General features: G+C 39.9%; 1 protein-coding gene across 4 annotated transcripts in view; it reads left to right on the top strand.

Annotated features, from left to right (window-relative positions):
• The window catches only part of caska (calcium/calmodulin-dependent serine protein kinase a), a 405,920-nt gene that overhangs the window by 302,021 nt on the left and 82,805 nt on the right, over positions 1-21,094 (top strand). For all 4 annotated transcript variants that reach the window (XM_078232613.1, XM_078232612.1, XM_078232611.1 and 1 more), the window contains exon 12: positions 18,871-18,948. In XM_078232613.1, the coding sequence (XP_078088739.1) occupies positions 18,871-18,948 (78 nt within the window). The remainder of the gene's footprint in view (positions 1-18,870; positions 18,949-21,094) is intronic.

Genomic DNA, 21,094 nt, shown 5'->3' with positions numbered 1-21,094 from the left:
TCCGTGGGTGGTAAGTGTCAGTGGACCACCTGCACCTAAGCAAATAGAGGCCCTTAACTGGCCAACTAATAGCTGCTTATGGGCTGCCTCCTGCTGGCACTCATATTTTACCAGTGACAGAGCTTGCCCAAACCACATGTGGCATAACCCTGCAGTGTGCATGGGGCCGGGGCAGGTCCTTCCTGTTTCAGCACCCCGTGCCCACAGAAGCACCTCCCCCAGCAAAAGGGATGCCACCCATGCTTTATTTCCTCCTCGACCCTCCCAATCTATTTTTCTACTCTTTCCCTTCACCCTATCTCGGTTGCTAGGATTAGAGAGCTGCTACCACCTGATTGGCTAACAACTCTTGAAGGCACGACGTCCTCCTTTATGGAAGAGGGAGCCATAGCCATTCAAAATTGTGCTGTGGCTTTCTGGGCCAGCAAAGGCAGCTTGCCCACAACTTTCCAGCTGATAGGCAGAGCCACTACCCCTTGTGAAATTCAGCACCATTTATGGGGTCAACTATGTACAACTCTTTCCTCTTACCTTTTTTCTCCATACAAATATAGCCCTGGAAATTAATATAAATTTAAGATGGATAAAAATATTCACACTTTGACAATTTAGACTGGACAAAGTATGACGCTGAATCAGACAAAGATTTGTTTGAATACTGGCAGTGGGTGTGCTTGCATATAATTACAGGTTTAGTATTCAAAACCAGAATTCATAACTTCATATGATCCTTTATTATACTAACCAACAAATCTTCAGTAAATTGAAGGATACCAGTGAAGAGAAATAGGTCATTCTTTCAAAGTAACTATACCAAGCAAATACGACACTCTGTTTGAATTAAAATTTCAATAGAAATAACTGGCATTGGAAAATAACTAAATTTTAAAACTTTACTGACCTGCTTATGCCCATAATACATTTCTCAGGAGTTAATGCAACTTTGTTAATAAGTCTGGGTTAAATGATGATGATGTAGGCTTTTTTTAACAATGTAAGAACATAAGAAATAGGAGCAGGAGTAGATCATGCTATCCCTCGAGTTTGCCCTGCCATTCAATATGAGTATGGCTGATCATCTGCCTCAACTTCACTGCTCTCTATATCCCTTGATTTCCTGAGACCAAAACCCTGTCTACCTGAACCTTAAACATATTTGATGATGTAGCATCCATAACCCTCTGGGGTAGAGAATTCCAAAGGTTCACAGTCTTTTATGTGAAGAAATTTTCGTCATCTTGGTCCTGAATGACTGACCCCATACTCAAGATTCCTCATCCAGGTGAAGCAACCTGCGTCCACCCTGTCAAGCCCCTTTAGAATCTTGTTTGTTTCAATGAGAGTACCCCTCATTCTTCTAAACACCAATGAATGTAGGCCCAATTTACTCAGCCTTTCATCTCATCCCAGGAAGCAACCTGGTTAACCTCCGGGGTACTGCATTCAGTGCAAGTGTATTCTTCCTTAAGACCAAAGTTGCACACGGTACTCCAGATGTGGTCTCACTTACGTCCTGTTCAGTTGTAGAAAGACTTCCTTATTTGTGTACTCCAATCCCCTTGCAGTAAAGGCCAGCATGCCATTTGCCTTCTCTATTGCTTGCTGTGCCTGCATACTAATATTCTGTTTTGTTTATGATTTCACCCAAGACCTCTGAGTGTTAACATTTACAATTTTCATGCCTTTTAAAAAATATTCTGTTTTTCTATTCTTACTACCAAAGTGGACAATTTCACATTCACCCACATTATACTCCATCTGCCAACTTGTTACCCACTCACTTAACCTATTTATATCTATTTGTGCTCTCACAGCTAACATTCTCATTTAGCTTTGGATCGTCAGCAAATTTGGATACATTACCCTCGGTCTCCTTGTCTAAGTCATTAATATAGATTTTCAATAGCTGAGGCCCCAGCACTGATCCTTGCAGTTGGAGCTAACCAACTTGAAAGTGCCTACGAAGCCCTACTTTTCACTTGCCTGTCCGTTAACCACTCCTCTCAATGCTAACGTATTAGCTCCATGAGCCCTTACCTTGCATATTAACCTTTAATGTGGCACCTTGTTGAGCAGCATATGTAACTTCTACATCTACAGTTTTCCCTTTATCCACCCTACTAGTTACATCCTCAAAAAATTCACAAACATAATTCCCTTTTGTAAAAGTATGTTGAGTCTGTCTGATCATAATATGATTTTGCAGGTGCATTGTTGAGACGAATTTAAGAACAGATTCCAGCATTTTCCCAACAACTTGTAGGCCTGTATTTTTCTGTCCCTCCTTGAATAATAGGGTGACATTTGCTAGCTTTCAATCTGCTGGAACAACCCTAGAATTTAGGGAACCTTCAAAAATCTTAAGCGGCTCATACACTATCTCAGCTGATACCACTTTTAGAACTCTAGACTATAGGCTGTTAGGACCTGGGGACTTTTGGTCTTCTAGTCCCATAAGTGTCTCCCTCATACCAATGTTTAACTTGAAGATTCTTGATTGGGATTGGCATATGTTGCTTTCAAACTTAATGTGGAATTGAGTTGTAATACAATCATTTTTTCCCATTGAATCTTTTATTGTGAGATTATTAATTAACTCTGCCTTATTAGATCTAAAATAGCTTTCTCATTAACTCCACAAAGTGTTGTTCCAGGACACTTTCAAAAGCATTCTACAAACTCATCCTCCAAACCACCTTTGCGAATTTGTTTAGTCCTGTCTATAAAGATTAACATCCCCCATATTATTACATTCCATTTATTTCAGGCTCCAATTATTTCTTGCTTAATGTACTATCCAACAGTACAATCACTAGAGCTTTGACAAAGGGTTTTCTGGACTCGAAACGTGAGTTCTTTTCTCTCCTTACAGATGCTGCCAGACTTACCGAGATTTTCCAGCATTTTCTCTTTTGGAATATAATTATTGTTCTGTGTCTCACCCTCAATGTAGGGTCCTCATTTTCTGATGGTTGTATGATGCCATGATATTACAGTGGGTTAGTAAAAGAGCCAGGCCCCTAGAACTACCTCAGTCAGTACAATGATTGAACTTATATTGGTGGTGTTATGAAACACCATGCTCTACCTGTCTACATCAATGGGGACGAAGTAGAAATGGTCGAGAGCTTCAGGTTTTTAGGTGTCCAGATCACCAACAACCTGTCCTGGTACCCCCATGCTGACACTATAGTTAAGAAAGCCCATCAACGCCTCTACTTTCTCAGAAGACTAAGGAAATTTGGCATGTCAGCTATGGCTCTCATCAACTTTTACAGATGCACCATAGAAAGCATTCTTTCTGGTTGTATCACAGCTTGGTATGGCTCCTCCTCTGCCCAAGACCGCAAGAAGCTACAAAAAGTCGTGAATGTAGCCCAATCCATCACGCAAACCAGCCTCCCATCCATTGACACTGTCTACACTTCCCACTGCCTTAGAAAAGCAGCCAGCACAATTAAAGACCCCACGCACCCCGGATATACTTTCTTCCACCTTCTTCCGTCGGGAAAAAGATACAAAAGTCTGAGGTCACGTACCAACCGACTCAAGAACAGCTTCTTCCCTCCTGCTATCAGACTTTTGAGTGGACCTACCTCGCACTAAGTTGACCTTTCTCCACACCCGAGCCATGACTGTAATGCTACATTCTGCACTCTCGTTTCCTTCTCTATGAACGGTATGCTTTGTCTGTATAGCATGCAAGAAACAATACTTTTCACTGTATACTAATACATGTGACAATAAATCCTGTTGGGGGAAATGTAAAATCCCACCAGCATTTTTTTTTAACCTTTGTTATTCCTGATTTCCAACCATACTGATTTCTACTTCTTTAACTTCTAAGCCAGGATCCTTTCTCATTACTGTCCTTGTGTTATCCTTTATTATCAAGGTAACTCATGCTCTTTTTTCATTCTCTCTCTAATTTTGAAATATTGTGTACCCTGGAATATTTATTTCCCAAACTTGGTCCCTTCACCTTGTAACCATGTCACTATAATGACGATTAAATCTAAACCATTTATCTCTTTTGTGCTGTTAATTTATCTATCATATTATGATTTTTTTTGCCATCAGATAAAGAGCCTTTAATTTTATTTTCTTACAATATCCACGCAAATAATAGTGATATGTTAAACTCTCTGACCTCTCCTGTCCCACTCTGCTTGTCTTTACTCAAATCACTGTTATTGCTTAATGTTTCAACCCTTCACCTGTCCCCTACTCTCTACCCAGCCTCCATCTGTTTGGTTTAAAGCCCAATTCACATGTAACTGTGTGATTCTAAGAGACTATAAAAGCTTGTCCTTTGCTATTACAGACTTTTGTGTGAAAAAGTGTGATACCAGTTTTTCACCTGTCACTTCCCTATTCACATTTTCCATTTTAAAATTATATTTGAAACATAGACATCACTTGCAAGGTCACATTTACTGCCCATCCCCTGTTGCCCTTAGAAGGTGGTGTTGGATCTTCTTGAATCACTGCATGCAGGAGTTAAATACAACTAAGTAACTTGCTAAGCCACTTCAGAGGGCCATTACCCAGAAAGTGAGACTGGGGTCATGTCTCGAGCAGACCAGGTGGACACCAGTAAATTTCCTTCCCTAAATGATGGTGAACAGTTGTTTTTTTTTTACAACAAAGTTTTATTGTCACCTTTAGTGATATCAGCTTTTTATTACCAGCTTTTCTAAACTAAAATTAAATTTTCAAACTACCGTAATAGGATTTGAACTTCCATTCTTTAGAGTTACATCCAGGCTTCTGAATTATGAGTCCAGTAAAATAACCACTACACTGCTGCACCACATATTAATTGATTATTTGGGAACTTGCATTTGAATACCTCCATTCATGATGTCCCAAAGCACTGTAGTGAATTACTTTGAAGTTCGGTGACTTTTTAATGTTAGTAAGTTTACTATTTAATAGCTTTAAGTGTTTATATTGGAAAAGAGATAAAATTGACTCTCTCACCAGCCTTTTCTAACTTATAAACCTCATTTTCAGTCACAACCCAATGGCTAAAGAAGCCCATCTGCATTAAAAGAGGCACAGCCTCCACCAAAACAAGGCAATACAAACAGGCCTAACAATATGTGCTGTGCTCACATATTTCTCAAGTAGCACAGGTACTAGCAGTAGAACTGAAGATACAATTTAGTTCAATGCATTAGAAGTGGATGCAATTTGTTTATCAAAAGACTGGATAAGTGTTAATCATTGTGCACAAACAACTCCAGCAATAAATTTTCAGGCATACTTCAGCAATAAAATATGTGGATGCACGTCATTTCTTTATGTTTCTGTGGTGATGTAGGTGAAAAGTGAAAAATCAAAACTTTGTTTTGTCTATTTTGTTTACTTGGTTTTCACTTATTCCTTTTTAAAAAAATAAAGGCACAAACTGTGCAATATGTAAGCAGAAATGTGTGCATTTCTCTGCACTGAAAGGAGCCAAACTTTTCTATTCCAGGAGGACTTTGGACTTTTCCGTTCATAATGAGTTTATCTGGCAACTCAAATGTTGTGAAGTTTTATAATTAGCGTTTCTGGCAATTCAACTGAGAGCTCAGATACTTTCTATAGAGAGAGCAGGAAAATCAGGTCAGGTAAAGCCTTCTAATAACTAATTCAGTAGCGACTTGAATAAATGCCTACCGACTAGCATTGTTGAAAACAGGCAAAATAAAGCCACATAAATCCACAACCTGCTTTCCATGAAGCAGCAGAGTCCAGCACCATTTAAATTGAGTTTATGCTGTGCTACTCCAATGCCAGCGCCTGATGTTTGTCAAAAAAAATGTCAGGTGAACTAGGTGGTTGCATGATATTTATAAAACAAACACACCTGACTGCAGTCATCAAAACCACAACTTTGGTCATGGGAAGCAGAAGTAATATGATATCAAAATCACTTACGGAGTTTTATCTGTTTCTATGTGCCATTGGAAGGTCTCTGATGCTTTGAGGTTATTTCCTAGTGACTGTACGTGATGTAATTTGGATGAGAAAAAAAACCTAATTTCTTCCTTGCTTCTATGGGCGGTTTGCTGGAAGGAAGGAAATCATATGTACTTTGAAATTAGGCATCAGACTTAGTAGGGATGCATAGTTGGTTTTCGGTGCAGCACCTCAAATCAAAAGGATATTGCTGATTTGTGTGTACTAAGTCTGAGTTGGCTAATAGAATGAGTTTTGTTTTTAAGTTTGAATTAGAGCAATTAGTTGAAAAGCTGTAATACTTTCATGGTTTGCCACATAATTCCTTGGTGGGATCAAGCATTGCTGGTATAAAGGGACTACATTAATGGAAGCCAGTGCTCCCTGTGGAATGAGTCAAAATGAGCCATTACCTTCAGGAGAAATGGGGGGAAAGGAGAAAATGGGAATATCATTTTGAAAGAAAATAAGTAATGGAGTCTCTTCCCCAATGATGAAGTATGGGGAGAATGGCTCAGTTGGCTGAACGGGTGGTCCGTGATGCAGAGTGTGCCAACAGTGTGGGTTCAATTCTTATACCGGCTGAGGTTATTCATGAAGGCCTGCCTTCTTAGCCTTGCCCTGAAGTGTGATGACCCTTGGGTCAAAATCACCACCAGTCAGCCTATGGTCATCTGGCACTATGGCAAATTACCTTTGTAACAAGAGGCTGCATTGAACCTATTATTAACAGTTGCTGCCAGTAATGGCTTTTTATTAGTTCCGGCTCTTTACTTTAGAACTGTGTTCGGCTTGAAAGAATTCAGACACTAATGAAATATCCAAGAGGTTTAATCCTGTACGTTTATGTAAAATCAAAATTTACGTAATTGTGCTGTTCATAGTGTCTGGAATTCAATATTAAAGCCAAAATAAATGAGACTTGGCACAACTGAAACAAATTTTGCATTTATGTCATTTAGAATTATTTTGGGTGTGACACAGTTTGACACATGAAAGAAAAGAAAGGAGAGCAGAAATGTATTTCCTGTTTTCATTCATCTCTTGCATCTAAGTCGGGTTCTGACAAATAATCAAGATGACACCTGAAATGCAAAAAGTGAAACCTCTAGTCACTAGTGACCAGAAGATGATAAAATTAAAGATTATGTAGCAATTGCAACGAGTAAAGATGGGGACAAAAAATAATTGACTTAAAAAGTAAACTTCATGGAATAAGAAATTAACTTAATTGATGAAAGCTATCAGTTTGATGAAAAATGTAACATTTCTAAACAGTTGTGTTGCATAGCAAGGTAAGTTTATATCCAAGAAAAATAAGCGAGAGCTAAATAGGCATTCTCCAATATGGGTGACTAGGCCAATTCAGATGGGAATGTTGAAAAAAATAGTGTAAAACCTACAGGGAGAAGGAAGGCAGGAATTTACTAAACAGGTTAAAAATGCAGGAAGCATCCAAGAAAAGAGACCAGCCAATGGATGTTAAGTGTCTGTCAATTTATAGTCATAAAATGATAACAGCATAGAAAGTGGCCATTTGGTTGATTGTATCCATGCCAGCTCTCCTCACAAACAGTTCACTTCGTCTCACTCTCATGCTTTTTCCACGTAACCCTGTAAATTCTTTCTCTCTGGTTTATTTGGAATGCTATTGAATCAATGTCCTGCTTTTCTGGATCCCCGAGTAGAAAGAATGGTGTGTATATCCTAATGTTTTCCTTTGAAGAATATTTTCCAACATTTTTATCACATTATACAATATAGGAAACAATGTTCAATGGTATTACTTTTAATTAGATTTACTGAAATAAAACTGACCATTGCTACAGAGTCAGCTCTTGCTTAACAGACAAAGGCTGATGGTTAACATAACACAACATCAATAAAAGAAAATCAACATGCCCTTTTAAAATGCAAATACTACGATTGCAAACACTAAACAAAAATGAATGATCAGCATTTTAGTGTTGGTAAGGGAATGGGTGCAGAATTTTGCACTTGATGATGCCTTATCCTGACAGCTGCAGCAGCTTCCTATGAATAATTACCATGTATGAAACAATTAGCTTCCCTCACAAATACAAGTATTCTGGCTGTAAAGAGGAAATATAACAAAAGGGAGCAGGATTACTTGCATCAAGTTATGTCTTGTAATGATTCCTAACACCAATCTTGATGCGCTCTCCACTTCCTAATTTTCCTTTCGCTCCACTTTCCCCATCAACCCCCTGGTTCTTGTGCCTCATCAAAATGAAAGGAGCATTCTTATGCTGTTTAAAAATATTGTGTTTGAGATCATGCATGTCTCCTGTGTTTCTGTGAACTAATGCACCACAGAGTACATATTGCATATGTGTCACAGAAGCAGATAATTGGGCACAAACAGTCTGTCAATTTTTACCCTCCATGCAAGCAAATAGGTCTTGTATTTACCTGCCTTGTTTCCATACCCATTTAACCCCTTTTCCTTTATCCACCAATATAATCTAACCTTGAAAATTTAGATAGTTCTCTCTCAACCAGTAACCCAAAACCTTATAACTCTTGAAATAATTTCTCCTGCTCTCTTTGCTTGCTTTTTAGTCCTGTATTCCCTCTTTCTTGACCCCTCAACTTTTGGAAATAGTTTGCTTATGTCTACCCTGCCCCATGCTTCCATAATTGTAAAAACATTTATTATATTTTCCTGTAATCTGTATTGTAAAGAAGGAGGACAATTTTTCAATTCTTTGTTAATATTTCCATTGCCTCATACCAGATAGCACCCCAGTGGATCTGGATTGTACCTTCTAAAGCTTTGATATTCTTCCTACAATGCAGAGCTCATTGCTGCATACCATACTCTAGCTGAGGTCTTACTAAGGTTTCATATAGGCTTGTTACCTCTTTGCATTAATACACTATAGCTCAAAAAATAAATCTAGAATTCTAATAGTTTATTTACAATCTTGTATAATATGTACTTGGATGCAGTAGCCACAAGTAGTCAGAACTCTTCTATGCTTCAGTATGAATCAGCACCTAAGGACAACAAATTTGCTCCACAAATTTGTTAATTGTCTTCGTCTCTTCTCCTTCCCCTTTTTTATTCAAAGAGCATTAACAGGTGTCCACTGTCAGCATCTGCTGATCCCATCTACAACTTGCCATAATTAGGAAAAGTACGAGTAGCTTGCCCTTTTATGCACAATTTTCCTCCCTTGCTGTGGGATAAGCCTCTTCATTCTTTTCATTCCCAGCTGGTCTCTTTAAGTTTCTTGCATTCACAACCTTAATGCAGGATTTCAGCCAAACATAAATTGTTACTAATTGAAAAGCAGTATACTGTAGAGGCTAGAAAATGTTGGAAATACTCAACAGGTTAGGCAGTATCTGTTTCTCACTCCACAGAGTTAGCATTCAGACATTTCATTAGAACTTAGAAAAGTTAGAGAAGCAATAGGTTTTGAGCAAGGCGCGAGTAGGCGAAGGAGAAATGGAAGTTCTGCAATAGAGCTGAAGACAAAAGAGAGTGAATCTTACAGAGCCGAAGGGAATTGTGATGGGACAAGAAAAGAAACAAAACTGTGCCTAGACAGGGGTGCTACTAAAATAAGAGAAAAACCAAAACTGTTGCTCTGACCATACCTTGAGATCCATGCACCGCCTTGTTTCACCACATGAACAATCTCGATCTCTATCTTCAAGAGCATCAACTCATACTCACTCTATCTCAAAACCATCCAACTTTGCAGTTTCATTTCATCCTTCGACTTATCTGACATTTCAACAATTTTTTTTTCTTTCTTTTCCGGTGTTAGGGATTGCAAACTCTAACAATCCATGATTACCAATGCCCCTCAAGATCTCTTCCCCTTCACTTCTATCTGACCTCAACCCTTGCTCTGTATTCAAGATATCAGTCGAAATTTCCCTTTCTGACACTGAACAATCTGTCCTTAGCAAAGGACATAGTTTTATCCCATTACACACCCACTTTAATTAATTTTGAGCTCAGCATGATGCTGAGCTCTTCTTTATGGTCATAACTGCCTTCTCTTCACCATAGAGGTGCAATCAGTTTCCATTAACCACAGTCCTCCTTCACCTGGCTGAATTTGTTCTTCCATTGAATAATTTTTCCTTCAATTTATCTCACTTCCTCCAAATAAAAGGTGTTGCTATGGGTACCTGTCTGAGTCCTAGTTATGTTGGCCTTTTAATATGATATGTGGAACATTATTTTTTCCAGTCCTACTTAGGTCCCTTCCCGCAACTCTTTTCCTGGTATATTGGTACAGAGTCCTGTTCTCACCCTTAATTTGAAAACTACTTAAACTTTGCTTCCAATTTCCACCCTTCCACCTGCTGAGTATTTCCGCCCTTTCACATGGTCCGTCTCCAACTCTTCCCTTCCTTGGCTCTCTCTCTCCATTTTTGGTGATAGGCTATCAATATTCTTTATAAACCCACTGACGCCTACAACTAATTCAACTACAGTTCTTCACACCCTACACCTTGTAAAGACCCCATTCCATTCTCCCAGTTTCTCTGACTCGCGCCATATCTGTTCTAATGATGCAACAGCGTTTCTGAGATGTCTTTTTTGTTCCTCAACCAAGGATTTTCCTGGACCATGGGTGTCGGGCCCCATAACCACATCCGCCTTATTTCCCATACTTATGCTCTCACCCTCCTTCCCAAAACTATGATAGGGTTCCACATCCTCACCTTCCACCTCACCTCACAAGTCTCCATACTCAATGGATAATTTTCCACCACCTTCAGCATAATGCCACCACCAAATACATCTTCCTCTCCTTTTTCAACATTCCATAGGGATCTTCCCTTCCATGAAAACCTGGTCCACTTCTCAATCCCCTCACACCCCATCCCCTTCACACAGCACCTTTCCATGCAAACACAAGAAATGCAACACTTGCCCTTATACCTCCTCCCTCGCCACCATCCAAGGTGCCATACACTTCTTATAGCTATGTGTATCTTCTTTCAATTTTGTCTCTGCATTCCTTGCTCACAACGTAGTCTCTACACTGACGAGACCAAGTGCAGATTGGTGACCATTTTGTCAACACCTCCGTTCAATCTGTAAGCATAACCCTTAGCTTACAGTAGCCTGTCATTTCAATTCTCCATTTTGCTCTCACACAGGCACCTCCGTGGAATTCCCTGCCCAGTGAAGCAGTTGAGGCTACCTCGTTGAATGTTTTTAAGGCAAAGATAGATTTTTGAACGGTAAAGGAATTAAGGGTTATGGTCAGCGGGCGAGTAAGTGGAGCTGAGTCCACGAAAAGATCAGCCATGATCTTATTGAATGACGGAGCAGGCTCGGGGGGGTCAGATGGCTTACTCCTGCTTCTAGTTCTTCTGTTATTGGCCTGGTACATTGAGCTTCACTGCAACAGTGTAAGTTTGAGGAACATCAGCTCATCTTGCAATTAGGCACTTTTACAGCCTTCCAAACTCAACAGTGAGTTCAACAATTTCAGACTGTAAACTCTATCCCCCCATTTTAATTAATTTTCTTTGCATGTTTCAGTTTTTCTCTTATTTTTGCCTTCAGACATGATCAGATCTGCTCTGGACATTTTTTTCTTGACCCATTACCATTCCCTTTGTCCAGTAAGACTAACTGCTATGGTCATTCAATCTCTCCTGCCTTCTACCCTTTTGTCCTAGTTCCATCCTTGTTTAAAACTGATTACAACATAACTTTTCCCAGTTCTGATGAAAGGCCTTCAACCTGAAATATTATCTCTGTTTCTCTCTCCACAGATGGTATTGAATATTTCTATCATTTTCTGTTTTTGCATCCAATTGTTACTATGTTATTCACTATGAAATTTAGATCAGAGGCATTGGTGGCCGATGGCATGGTCAGCCAAATCAAAGACTGACATTGATAAGGATGAGAAAGAACTGTGTACCATAATCGCAATCAAAAAAATTCAATTTGTGGAATTCCATTTCCATCGGGCTTTTTCAATGCTGTTGCAGGGCAGATTAGAGTGAAATTGTGGAAAAGGTTGTTGGAGATGAGTTTGCAACAACAGTGCAGGGCAAGGATTGTCCTTTTAGGGAAGTATGATGAATGTCATTCTGAAAAGGAAAGGGCCAGTACCTGAACTGAGAAGCCCATTCAGTGCACTTTGGGCTTAACGGCATTCTTGTTGTTCCAATCTCCATTGCCCTTACACTCACCACCTGGGATTAACTGTCCATACCTGTCTGTGCTCCTTTGGTTGTACATCCCAAAACAGACTTTAATCAATTTCTCCCCAGTAGATTTTCAGTCCTGATTAATGACGAATCTATTTTTGATCTGAATTTCAAGTCGAAATAAAAATGCCTTGAAATTACACTGATTGAATTCTTACTCCAATTCTTATTTTAATGAAGACATAATCAATTTAAAATAACACCTGCATTATAACAACCAACATTAGAGTTGCACACAAATGCAGGAAGTGTTCTTCCATTAATCACCCAATGTAATTTCAAAGCTTTTTTCTTGTAACCAAAACTTCATTTGGAAATTCAATGATTTATTAATCAGTGCTAAAAAAATTGCATGGGTAAATTTCTACCTCTTTTAATTATCCCGTACTTAAAAGCAGCAGAGATACTACTAGTTTTGTAGCTCACAGGGCAGCATTACACCTTTCCCTGCAGATTTATAAATTCATATATTGTAAAATAACCAGTAATATTTAAACAATTAGTTGAAGCTTAAATCTCTGCTAAGTTTGTTACATTCTGATAAGTTTCATTTATCTTGCCCACATCTTGGAATTGTAATTATCATTTTTTTGAAGTAGTATTTTATTCCTGCAGAATAACATAAGTTTAAGTCCAGTTTTGATGATTCACTTAATTAGTGAGTTGAAATATTGTAGGTATTGGGAAGGAAGTAAATTGAGGAGATGGACAATTAAAATGCAGTGGGGCCTGTATTCATGTTTAAAATACTAATTTTTAAAGTTTATTTATTAGTGTCACGAGTAGGCTTGTTATTAACACTGCAATGAAGTCACTGTGAAAATCCCCTAGTCGCCACACTCTGGTGCCTGTTCAGGTACACTGAGGAAGAATTTAGCATAGCCGATCCACCTAACCAGCACATCTTTCAGACTGTGGGAGAAACTGGAGCACCCGGAGAAATCCCACGCAGACGTGGGAGAACGTGCAGACTACGCACAGACAGAGACCCAGGAATCGAACCTGAGTCCCTGGCGCTGTGAGGGGGTGGTGCTAGGCGCTGTGAGGCGGTGGTGCTAGGCGCTGTGAGGCGGTGGTGCTAACCACTGTGCCACCGCTAATGAGGAATCTAACCCAAGTCGAGTGGGAGCTTAGTACATTTATCCCAATAGAGTCCTATTACATCGTGCTAAGTAGTAATGTCTGAGGTTTGATTTTTTTTTCATCTTCAGTTCTTTGTAAAATAAGATTTTAAAATTGTTCCAGAACAAAAAATGCTTTAGAGTTAACTCTTTCCATGGTTCATGAGAGTGGATAATGAAAGGTTACACAAAGAAAATCATTGAATGATGTCAAGCACAATGAAGGTCTTGTGAGATCCAGCCCATGGTTTATTTTTCTGGAGCTCACTGAATCCCCTTGCATCTCACTTATACTGCAGTACAACAGATTTGTTCAATGTGTTTTCTGTTATTCAATACTTTTTTCTCTGGAGTCCAGTCCATAATTATACTTGAGACAGTTTGAGATACCTGATACCAGGTCTTCCACCTATATCACTCTGAACTGACCATGCCTGACCTATTATGTGCGTACTGATTTTCTTTCCCTTGCAGCGAAACACTCTGCTCCCTAGCACCATACATTATTCCACCTCTGCTGCTCCAGTGCCTTATTTGTTATTTTTTTATGGCTGGTGCAATAGAATGATCCAGTTCCGTCGGAACTTAGCACCATAGATCTAGGTTCCCATTAATAGAGTTGCTGGTGTATAATGTGATTATGTGGTCGCTAGTGAGTTCACATGAAGGTGGACACCCTTGTAGTAGAAAAATGTCAGCCAAACTCTATTGCCAATAGTTCCTTATTTTCAAGAAAGAGAAACCATTTTTAAAAGAAAATTAAAGCAAAGAAAGGCAGCTTTAAAACAGTATTATATGATTCATACCATTAACGATATGAATTATATATCATTCATTGCCTCCTCCCCAAAATCAAAAAGCACTGGTTTCAGAAAGAATCCGCCTATACAAAATGGTAAAACATAACCTATATGTGTGGTGGATTTGTATCATTGCACAAGCTTGTTAGAGGTTTGACTTTAAAAAGTTATGCAGCTGTTTATAGAAGAATTAATTCCTTAAAATGGATTCAAAGTGTGGGAATAAATCCATCTGGTTCCATTTGTAGTGGCTATTTAAAGAATCTCACAGAATCTTTCATCATTCCTGCTGTTACAATCCTGTCGGGGACGGTTAGCGTTTTTAAGAAATTTGAACACCCAGCTATTAACTGACAGAAGTATGCCACAAGATTTCACGTTTTATAACAAAAACAATTTTTTTTTGTATATATCAAGAGAAATTAAACGAACATCCACCATAAACTTAACACTATAACTTATGGAGACTTATGCTTTTCACTGTAACTTCATTGCAGTGTTAATGTAAGCCTACTTGTGACACTAATGAATAAACTTTAAACTGAATTATACTTTTTACTCCCCGAGTCCCCTTATATTACAAAATCTTTTAAGGTTCAATCACTTTTCCTGGGCCAACTCAAAAGGTATATCACCATTATCTAGAATTCACACTGATTTCTCTTCGTTGTTCTAGCTATTCTCTTAAGGTACAAGATCTCAAGGGGATACTTCCATTAGTGTTTGGCTGCGCAACCCTTTAACCTTCATTTAAAATCACTCAACTCTGGATTCTACAGCTCCAGCATGGTCTTCCCTGCGCAGTGGCTAAAAGCATCAGAAAACACAGCTGATTGTCGATAGCCCACTGCTTTGGTTTCAAACTGCAACCCTCATTACTTCCAGAGCTTCAACTGGAACAATTTTAACTGCTTTTTACTGAGGTTTATTGTAAATTTCTTCTTTTAGCTTCTAGCTAAATAAATCTCCCACTAATTTTTCCTCTTACTGTTCTTGCCTTATGCTGAATACCAGCTCCCAATCACAGGCTGCATCATGTAGATTTAGCATTTACTGTACTTCAAATCTAAGTCTGGCGTTATCTCTCGACTTCCAAAGAGCTATAAGCTACCTGTAACCCAAAGCTAACAGTCTCTTAGCTGCATTTCCAAATATCATGATGTGGAGATGCCGGCGTTGGACTGGGGTAAACACAGTAAGAAGTTTAACAACACCAAGTTAAAGTCCAACAGGTTTATTTGGTAGCAAAAGCCACACAAGCTTTCGGAGCTCCAAGCCCCTTCTTCAGGCAAGTGGGAATTCTGTTCACAAACAGGGCATATAAAGACACAGACTCAATTTACATGAATAATGGTTGGAATGCGAATACTTACAGCTAATCAAGTCTTTAAGATACAAACAACGTGAGTGGAGAGAGCATCAAGACAGGCTAAAAAGATGTGTATTGTCTCCAGACAAGACAGCCAGTGAAACTCTGCAAATCGACACAGATGCCATCATCTCAAGTGAGAACACCATCCACCAGGTACACGGTACATACTCTTGCAACTCGGCCAACGTTGTCTACCTGATACACTGCAGGAAAGGATGTCCCGAGGCATGGTACATTGGGTAAACTATGCAGACGCTGCGACAACGGATGAATGAACAACGCTCGGCAATCACCAGGCAAGACTGTTCTCTTCCTGTTGGGGAGCACTTCAGCGGTCACGGGCATTCGGCCTCTGATATTCGGGTAAGCGTTCTCCAAGGCGGCCTTCACGACACACGACGGCGCAGAGTCGCTGAGCAGAGACTGATAGCCAAGTTCCGCACACACGAGGACGGCCTCAACCGGGATATTGGGTTCATGTCACACTATTTGTAACCCCCACAGCTTGCCTGGACCTGCAGAGTTTCACTGGCTGTCTTGTCTGTCTTTTTAGCCTGTCTTGATGCTCTCTCCACTCACGTTGTTTGTATCTTAAAGACTTGATTAGCTGTAAGTATTCGCATTCCAACCATTATTCATGTAAATTGAGTCTGTGTCTTTATATGCCGTTTGTGAACAGAATTCCCACTCGCCTGAAGAAGGGGCTTGGAGCTCCGAAAGCTTGTGTGGCTTTTGCTACCAAATAAACCTGTTGGAATTTAACCTGGTGTTGTTAAACTTACTGTGTTTCCAAATATGCAGCCTTTCTTGCTGTCTACGCCCTAACTGTTAAACTGTTAAGCAAGGTTAAATCCCCAACACATACGATCTCACTAAGCACCACCCAATTCCATGGCAGTCTGACGCACACAGATTCATAGATGATTACAGCACAGAAAGAGGCCATTCAGCCTATCGTGCCCATGCCAGTCAACAAAGATCTAACTACACTAATCCCATTTTCCAGCGCTTAGCCCATAGCGCTGGAGGTGACGGCAGTGGAAGTGAATATACTTCTTAAATGTTACAAGAGTTTCTAACTCAACTACCCTTTCAGGCAGTGGATTCTAGACTCCCACCACCCCCTGAATGAAAAAGTTTCTCCTCAACTCCCCTCTTGGCCTTCTACCTCTTACCTTGAATCTATGCCCTGGTTATTGACCACTTTACTATTGGAAAAGTGCCTTCCTATCCACTTTGCCTGTGCCTTCTCATAATCTTATTAACTTTTATCAGGTCCCCCCTCAACTTCGCTGTTCCAAGAAAATCAGCCCTAGCCTATTTAATCTTTCCTCATAGCTCAGACCCACCAGCCTTGGTAACATCTAGGTGAATCTCATCTGCACCCTTTCCAGTGCAATCTCATCCTTCCTATAATGTGGTGATCAGAATTTCATGCAATACTCCAGTTGTAACCTAACCAGTGTTTTTCCATTCCAGCCTGACCTCTCTGTACCTCAGCTCTATGCCTCAGCTGATAAAAGCGAGTTTGTCATCTTAACCACCTTATCTTCCTGCCCTGCCAACTTCAGGGATCTGTGGATATGCACTCCAAGGTCTTTCTGGTTTTCAGTACATTCCAGAGTCCTACCATTCACAGTGTAATCCTTTTCCTTGTTAACTCTTTCCAAGTGCATTGGAGGGAGCTTTACCATCTTGCTTGCCACGGGAATCAGAGCAGGTGAGAGGCAGACCATGGAAAGGTCCGTTGACTTTCGGGGCGAGCGAGGCCCATTACCCCTCACTTTTTAAGGTTGAATTCCATTTGTCACTGCTCTGCCCAGGTGACCAGTCCATTGATACCCTCCTGCAGTCTATGGCTATCGTCCTCACTATTTACCACCCTCCCAATTTTTATGTCATCCACAAACCTCTTGATCATGCTCCCTACATTTAAGTCCAAATCATTAATGTACACCACAAATAGCAAGGGCTTTAGCACTGAGCCCTATGGAACCCCATTGGAAGCAGACTTTCAGTCACAGAAACATTCCTCTTTCATCAGTGCACCCTCTGCTTCCTGCTTCTCAGCCAATTTTGGATCCAATGTTCCACACTGTCTGTTCCCAGGTAAAATTGTCAATTAACTATCTTTTAATTCCAAAGCTTTAAAAGAACAAAGAACAGTACAGCGCAGGAACAGACCCTTCAGCCCACTATGGGGCGGCACGGTAGTACAGTGGTTAGCACTGCTGCTTCACAGCTCCAGGGACCTGGGTTCAAATCCCGGCTCGGGTCGCTGTCTGTGTGGAGTTTGCACATTCTCCCTGTGTCTGCGTGGGTTTCCTCCGGGTGCTCCGGTTTCCTCCCACAGTCCAAAGATGTGCCGTCTAGGTTGATTGGCCATTACAAATTGCCCCTTAGTGTCCCGGGATACATAAGTTAGAGGGTAAATATGTAGGGATATGTGGATAGGGCCTGGGTGGGATTGTGGTTGGTGCAGACTCGATGGGCTGAATGGCCTCTTTCTGCACTGTAGGATTCTATGATCTATACCTGCGCCGATCACGTTGTCCTATCTAGACCAACCACCTGTATCCCTCTATTCCCGCCTGTTCATGTGTCTATCCAGATAAGTCTCAAATGTCACTAACGTGTCTGCCTCAACCACCTCACTTGGCAGTGTATTGCAGGCCCCCACCACCCTCTATGTAAAAAAAAACTTCCGCACATCTCTACTGAACCTTTTCCCCCCTTACCTTGAACTTGTGCCTCCTTGTTATTGTCATTTCTGCCCTGGGAAAAAGCTTCCAACTGTTCACCTTATCTATGCCCCTCCTAATTTTATAAACTTCTATCAGGTTGCCCCTCAGCCTCTGTCTTTCCAGGGAGAACAATCCCAGTTTATTCAATCTCTACTCATAACTAATGCCCTCCATACCAGGCAACATCCTGGTAAACCTTTTCTGTACTCCCTCCGAAGCCTCCACGTCCTTCTGGTAGTATTTCTTTAATTCTGGGAGACCAGACCAATAACTTATCTTGTATTGGAATTGCTGTAAACTTCATGTCTAGTTCTCCAGCTAAATAAGCTCACCTGCTGTTTATGATCTCTTTCTAGCCATTTAACCTCTTGCGTTGACATAGACCCCAACCTTTCAAGTGTAGTAGACTCCAAACTTGTTTGAATTGCATTTACTTCAAGGTTGCTTTTACCAGTTTCTCAACCAGATACCCGCATTTTCTAGTTAAAACTTTTATTCCTGAAACTAAAAGTTGTTTTCTAATACATATGAATTATGTACCAGACATTCGCATACTAGACAAGGTTACTCTATAATTAAGCAGTTTTTTAGAAAGGGAACCCAACATAATGTTCTGTTTATATCTGTTTTTGTCTGAATTTTGCTTCTTGACTTTTCTCTCTTAGTTGTACGACAAGATCAACACAAAGTCATCACCACAGATTAGGAATCCACCAAGTGATGCTGTCCAGAGAGCCAAAGAGGCAAGTTGCACAATTTTGGTTATGTTGTGATTTTTGTGCATTAAAATGGTATTTATATCTTAGCCATGTTGTGAGCCAGTTGGCTCTTGTCAGAACAGATTATGCTTGCCATTGTCATCTGAACTTTAAATTTTGATGAGGGCCAAAACCGAATGTGATAGTGATATGATTAACTTGGTGTAGGTTGGAGACATTATTGAACCATAAATAATTATTGTATATACTCCCCAGCTGATTCTATTGCAGAATCTGCTATATGCTGTCTCTGACCTTGAAGTGGCTCTCTTGTGTGTTTTGCTGCAGGTGTCTCTCCAAACAGTCATATCTGATGCACAGGGTATGATAGCATATATCTCCAACCAGAATTGGCAACCTTAATTACAAGTTCAGAATAAATAAGTAGGAAGAAATTAAATCAAAACTGGAAGTTATACTCATATATATCTATGTATCTTTAACATGGTTAGAAAAAAAAACACATCAGTGACTGACGGGGAAGCTGATTTCATACAGGACCAAACATACAGTGGCCTAACTCGGAGAGAAAAATAATCAACCAGAATTGTCGTCAATTGCTACCCTGTAGTATTGTAAATGTCCACGTGTTATCATTTGCAAATACTATTCGGCTTGGCTCTGTTACCCACAGCAATTGAATTGCCTGCCAAAACACAATTCCGCATGTGCACTTGCAGAATACTCACCAGGGCAAGATATTCAAGGATAATTCAAGTATGCACTAATGCTGGGAACAATATAGGTTTCTTTATACTATATCATTTTTGTCTCTATGTTACAAAACTTATATCTGGTATGCAAAATAAATTGAAGAGGAACAAGGTCAGGAAAGCTTTTCAGACAAAACAGTGACCCTGTAAGAGCTTCATTGAAGCTGTGTTATTCTAAACATGCAAAGAAAATAAAACCTGCCTGATGCATGAACCAAGGCAGTCAGCAAGAAGTAACAGTTTGATGCTATGCCATCAAAAATGAAATGCCTAAACTTCCATTTGGATTGTGAAATCAGCATATTGTCAAACAGAGTTCCAATTAGTATTTCATTTCTCTATATAAAACAGGGGAGTATATTGACAAAAATATTCGCCATAGATATTCCTTACCCTTTAATTGGTATCATATACCTGTAACTTTGTTTTCCACCTTCTGCAAGAACATATTTCATATCACTGTTGTAAGACATCATGTACTTAAAACTAAACTTTCCTTACTGATGAAAGGAATTCTTATCCAGTTGGGTGAGGGGCAAATAAAGGAAGAACAATGGATTCTAACTGTAGTCTAGTAGTATGAATAATGTAATATGAACTCTTATTCCAGAAAACATGTTTACATTTTTAGCTGTTGCTGCTCCTTGCTCATGCTCCACTCTGACCCATATAAGCACAGAGAAATTTTTGAAGGAATATGCCCACACGATCTACTCACATTGCACAGCCAAAGGCAGTTGTACGATATTTGCCGAAACATTGAAATCCATTCCATTAAACCAACAAAGAAATAGCCCAGTTTTGTATGCGCCATTGTTTCAGATTCCTGATTTGCAGGTTGCTATCTGGCTACTGTGACTTCTTTAATGAAAATGGAAACATATTTAGTTACCTTTGCTGACCCCATGTAGAAGGCCAAAAAATATCTCGCATCCTTACCTCGGGTAATAATTGTCACAGGGCAGTGATGACTTTGGAAGTACAGCACTCTAGGAAATCATCTCTTTGACACTGTTTTGCCATCCCGTACATAAAGGCTGCATCAGATATCAACTTTCAGCCATGATTTACTTTTGTAAATCCCTGCCATTTTGAATGATAGATAATCTGGCAGTGCTGAAATTGAACTTTCATTGCAGCACCAGAAGAATTGCCTGGGGAACTAAAAGGACAGAAAAGTTAAATTAAATATTAAATTTAGCCCAGATGAAAATGTGTTTATTGAGTTTAAATTAAAAGATAGGCTTTACTTAACGCTGTTTCTCCATTTGAGCTCATCGGAGCTGTTGTAATGACTAATCTGGGCCTACTACCATCTTCCAGCAACTGGTCCCAGAGGGCCGCAACAGGTGTACAGCAGGAAAATCCATCACACATCTAGGCCTGCCAGCAATATTAGTATTTGCACACAGTGTGCA

This window comes from Mustelus asterias, chromosome 17 (genome assembly GCF_964213995.1).
Source record: "Mustelus asterias chromosome 17, sMusAst1.hap1.1, whole genome shotgun sequence".
NCBI classification, from domain to species: domain Eukaryota; kingdom Metazoa; phylum Chordata; class Chondrichthyes; order Carcharhiniformes; family Triakidae; genus Mustelus; species Mustelus asterias.
This window is presented reverse-complemented; position numbering and strand designations above follow the sequence as displayed.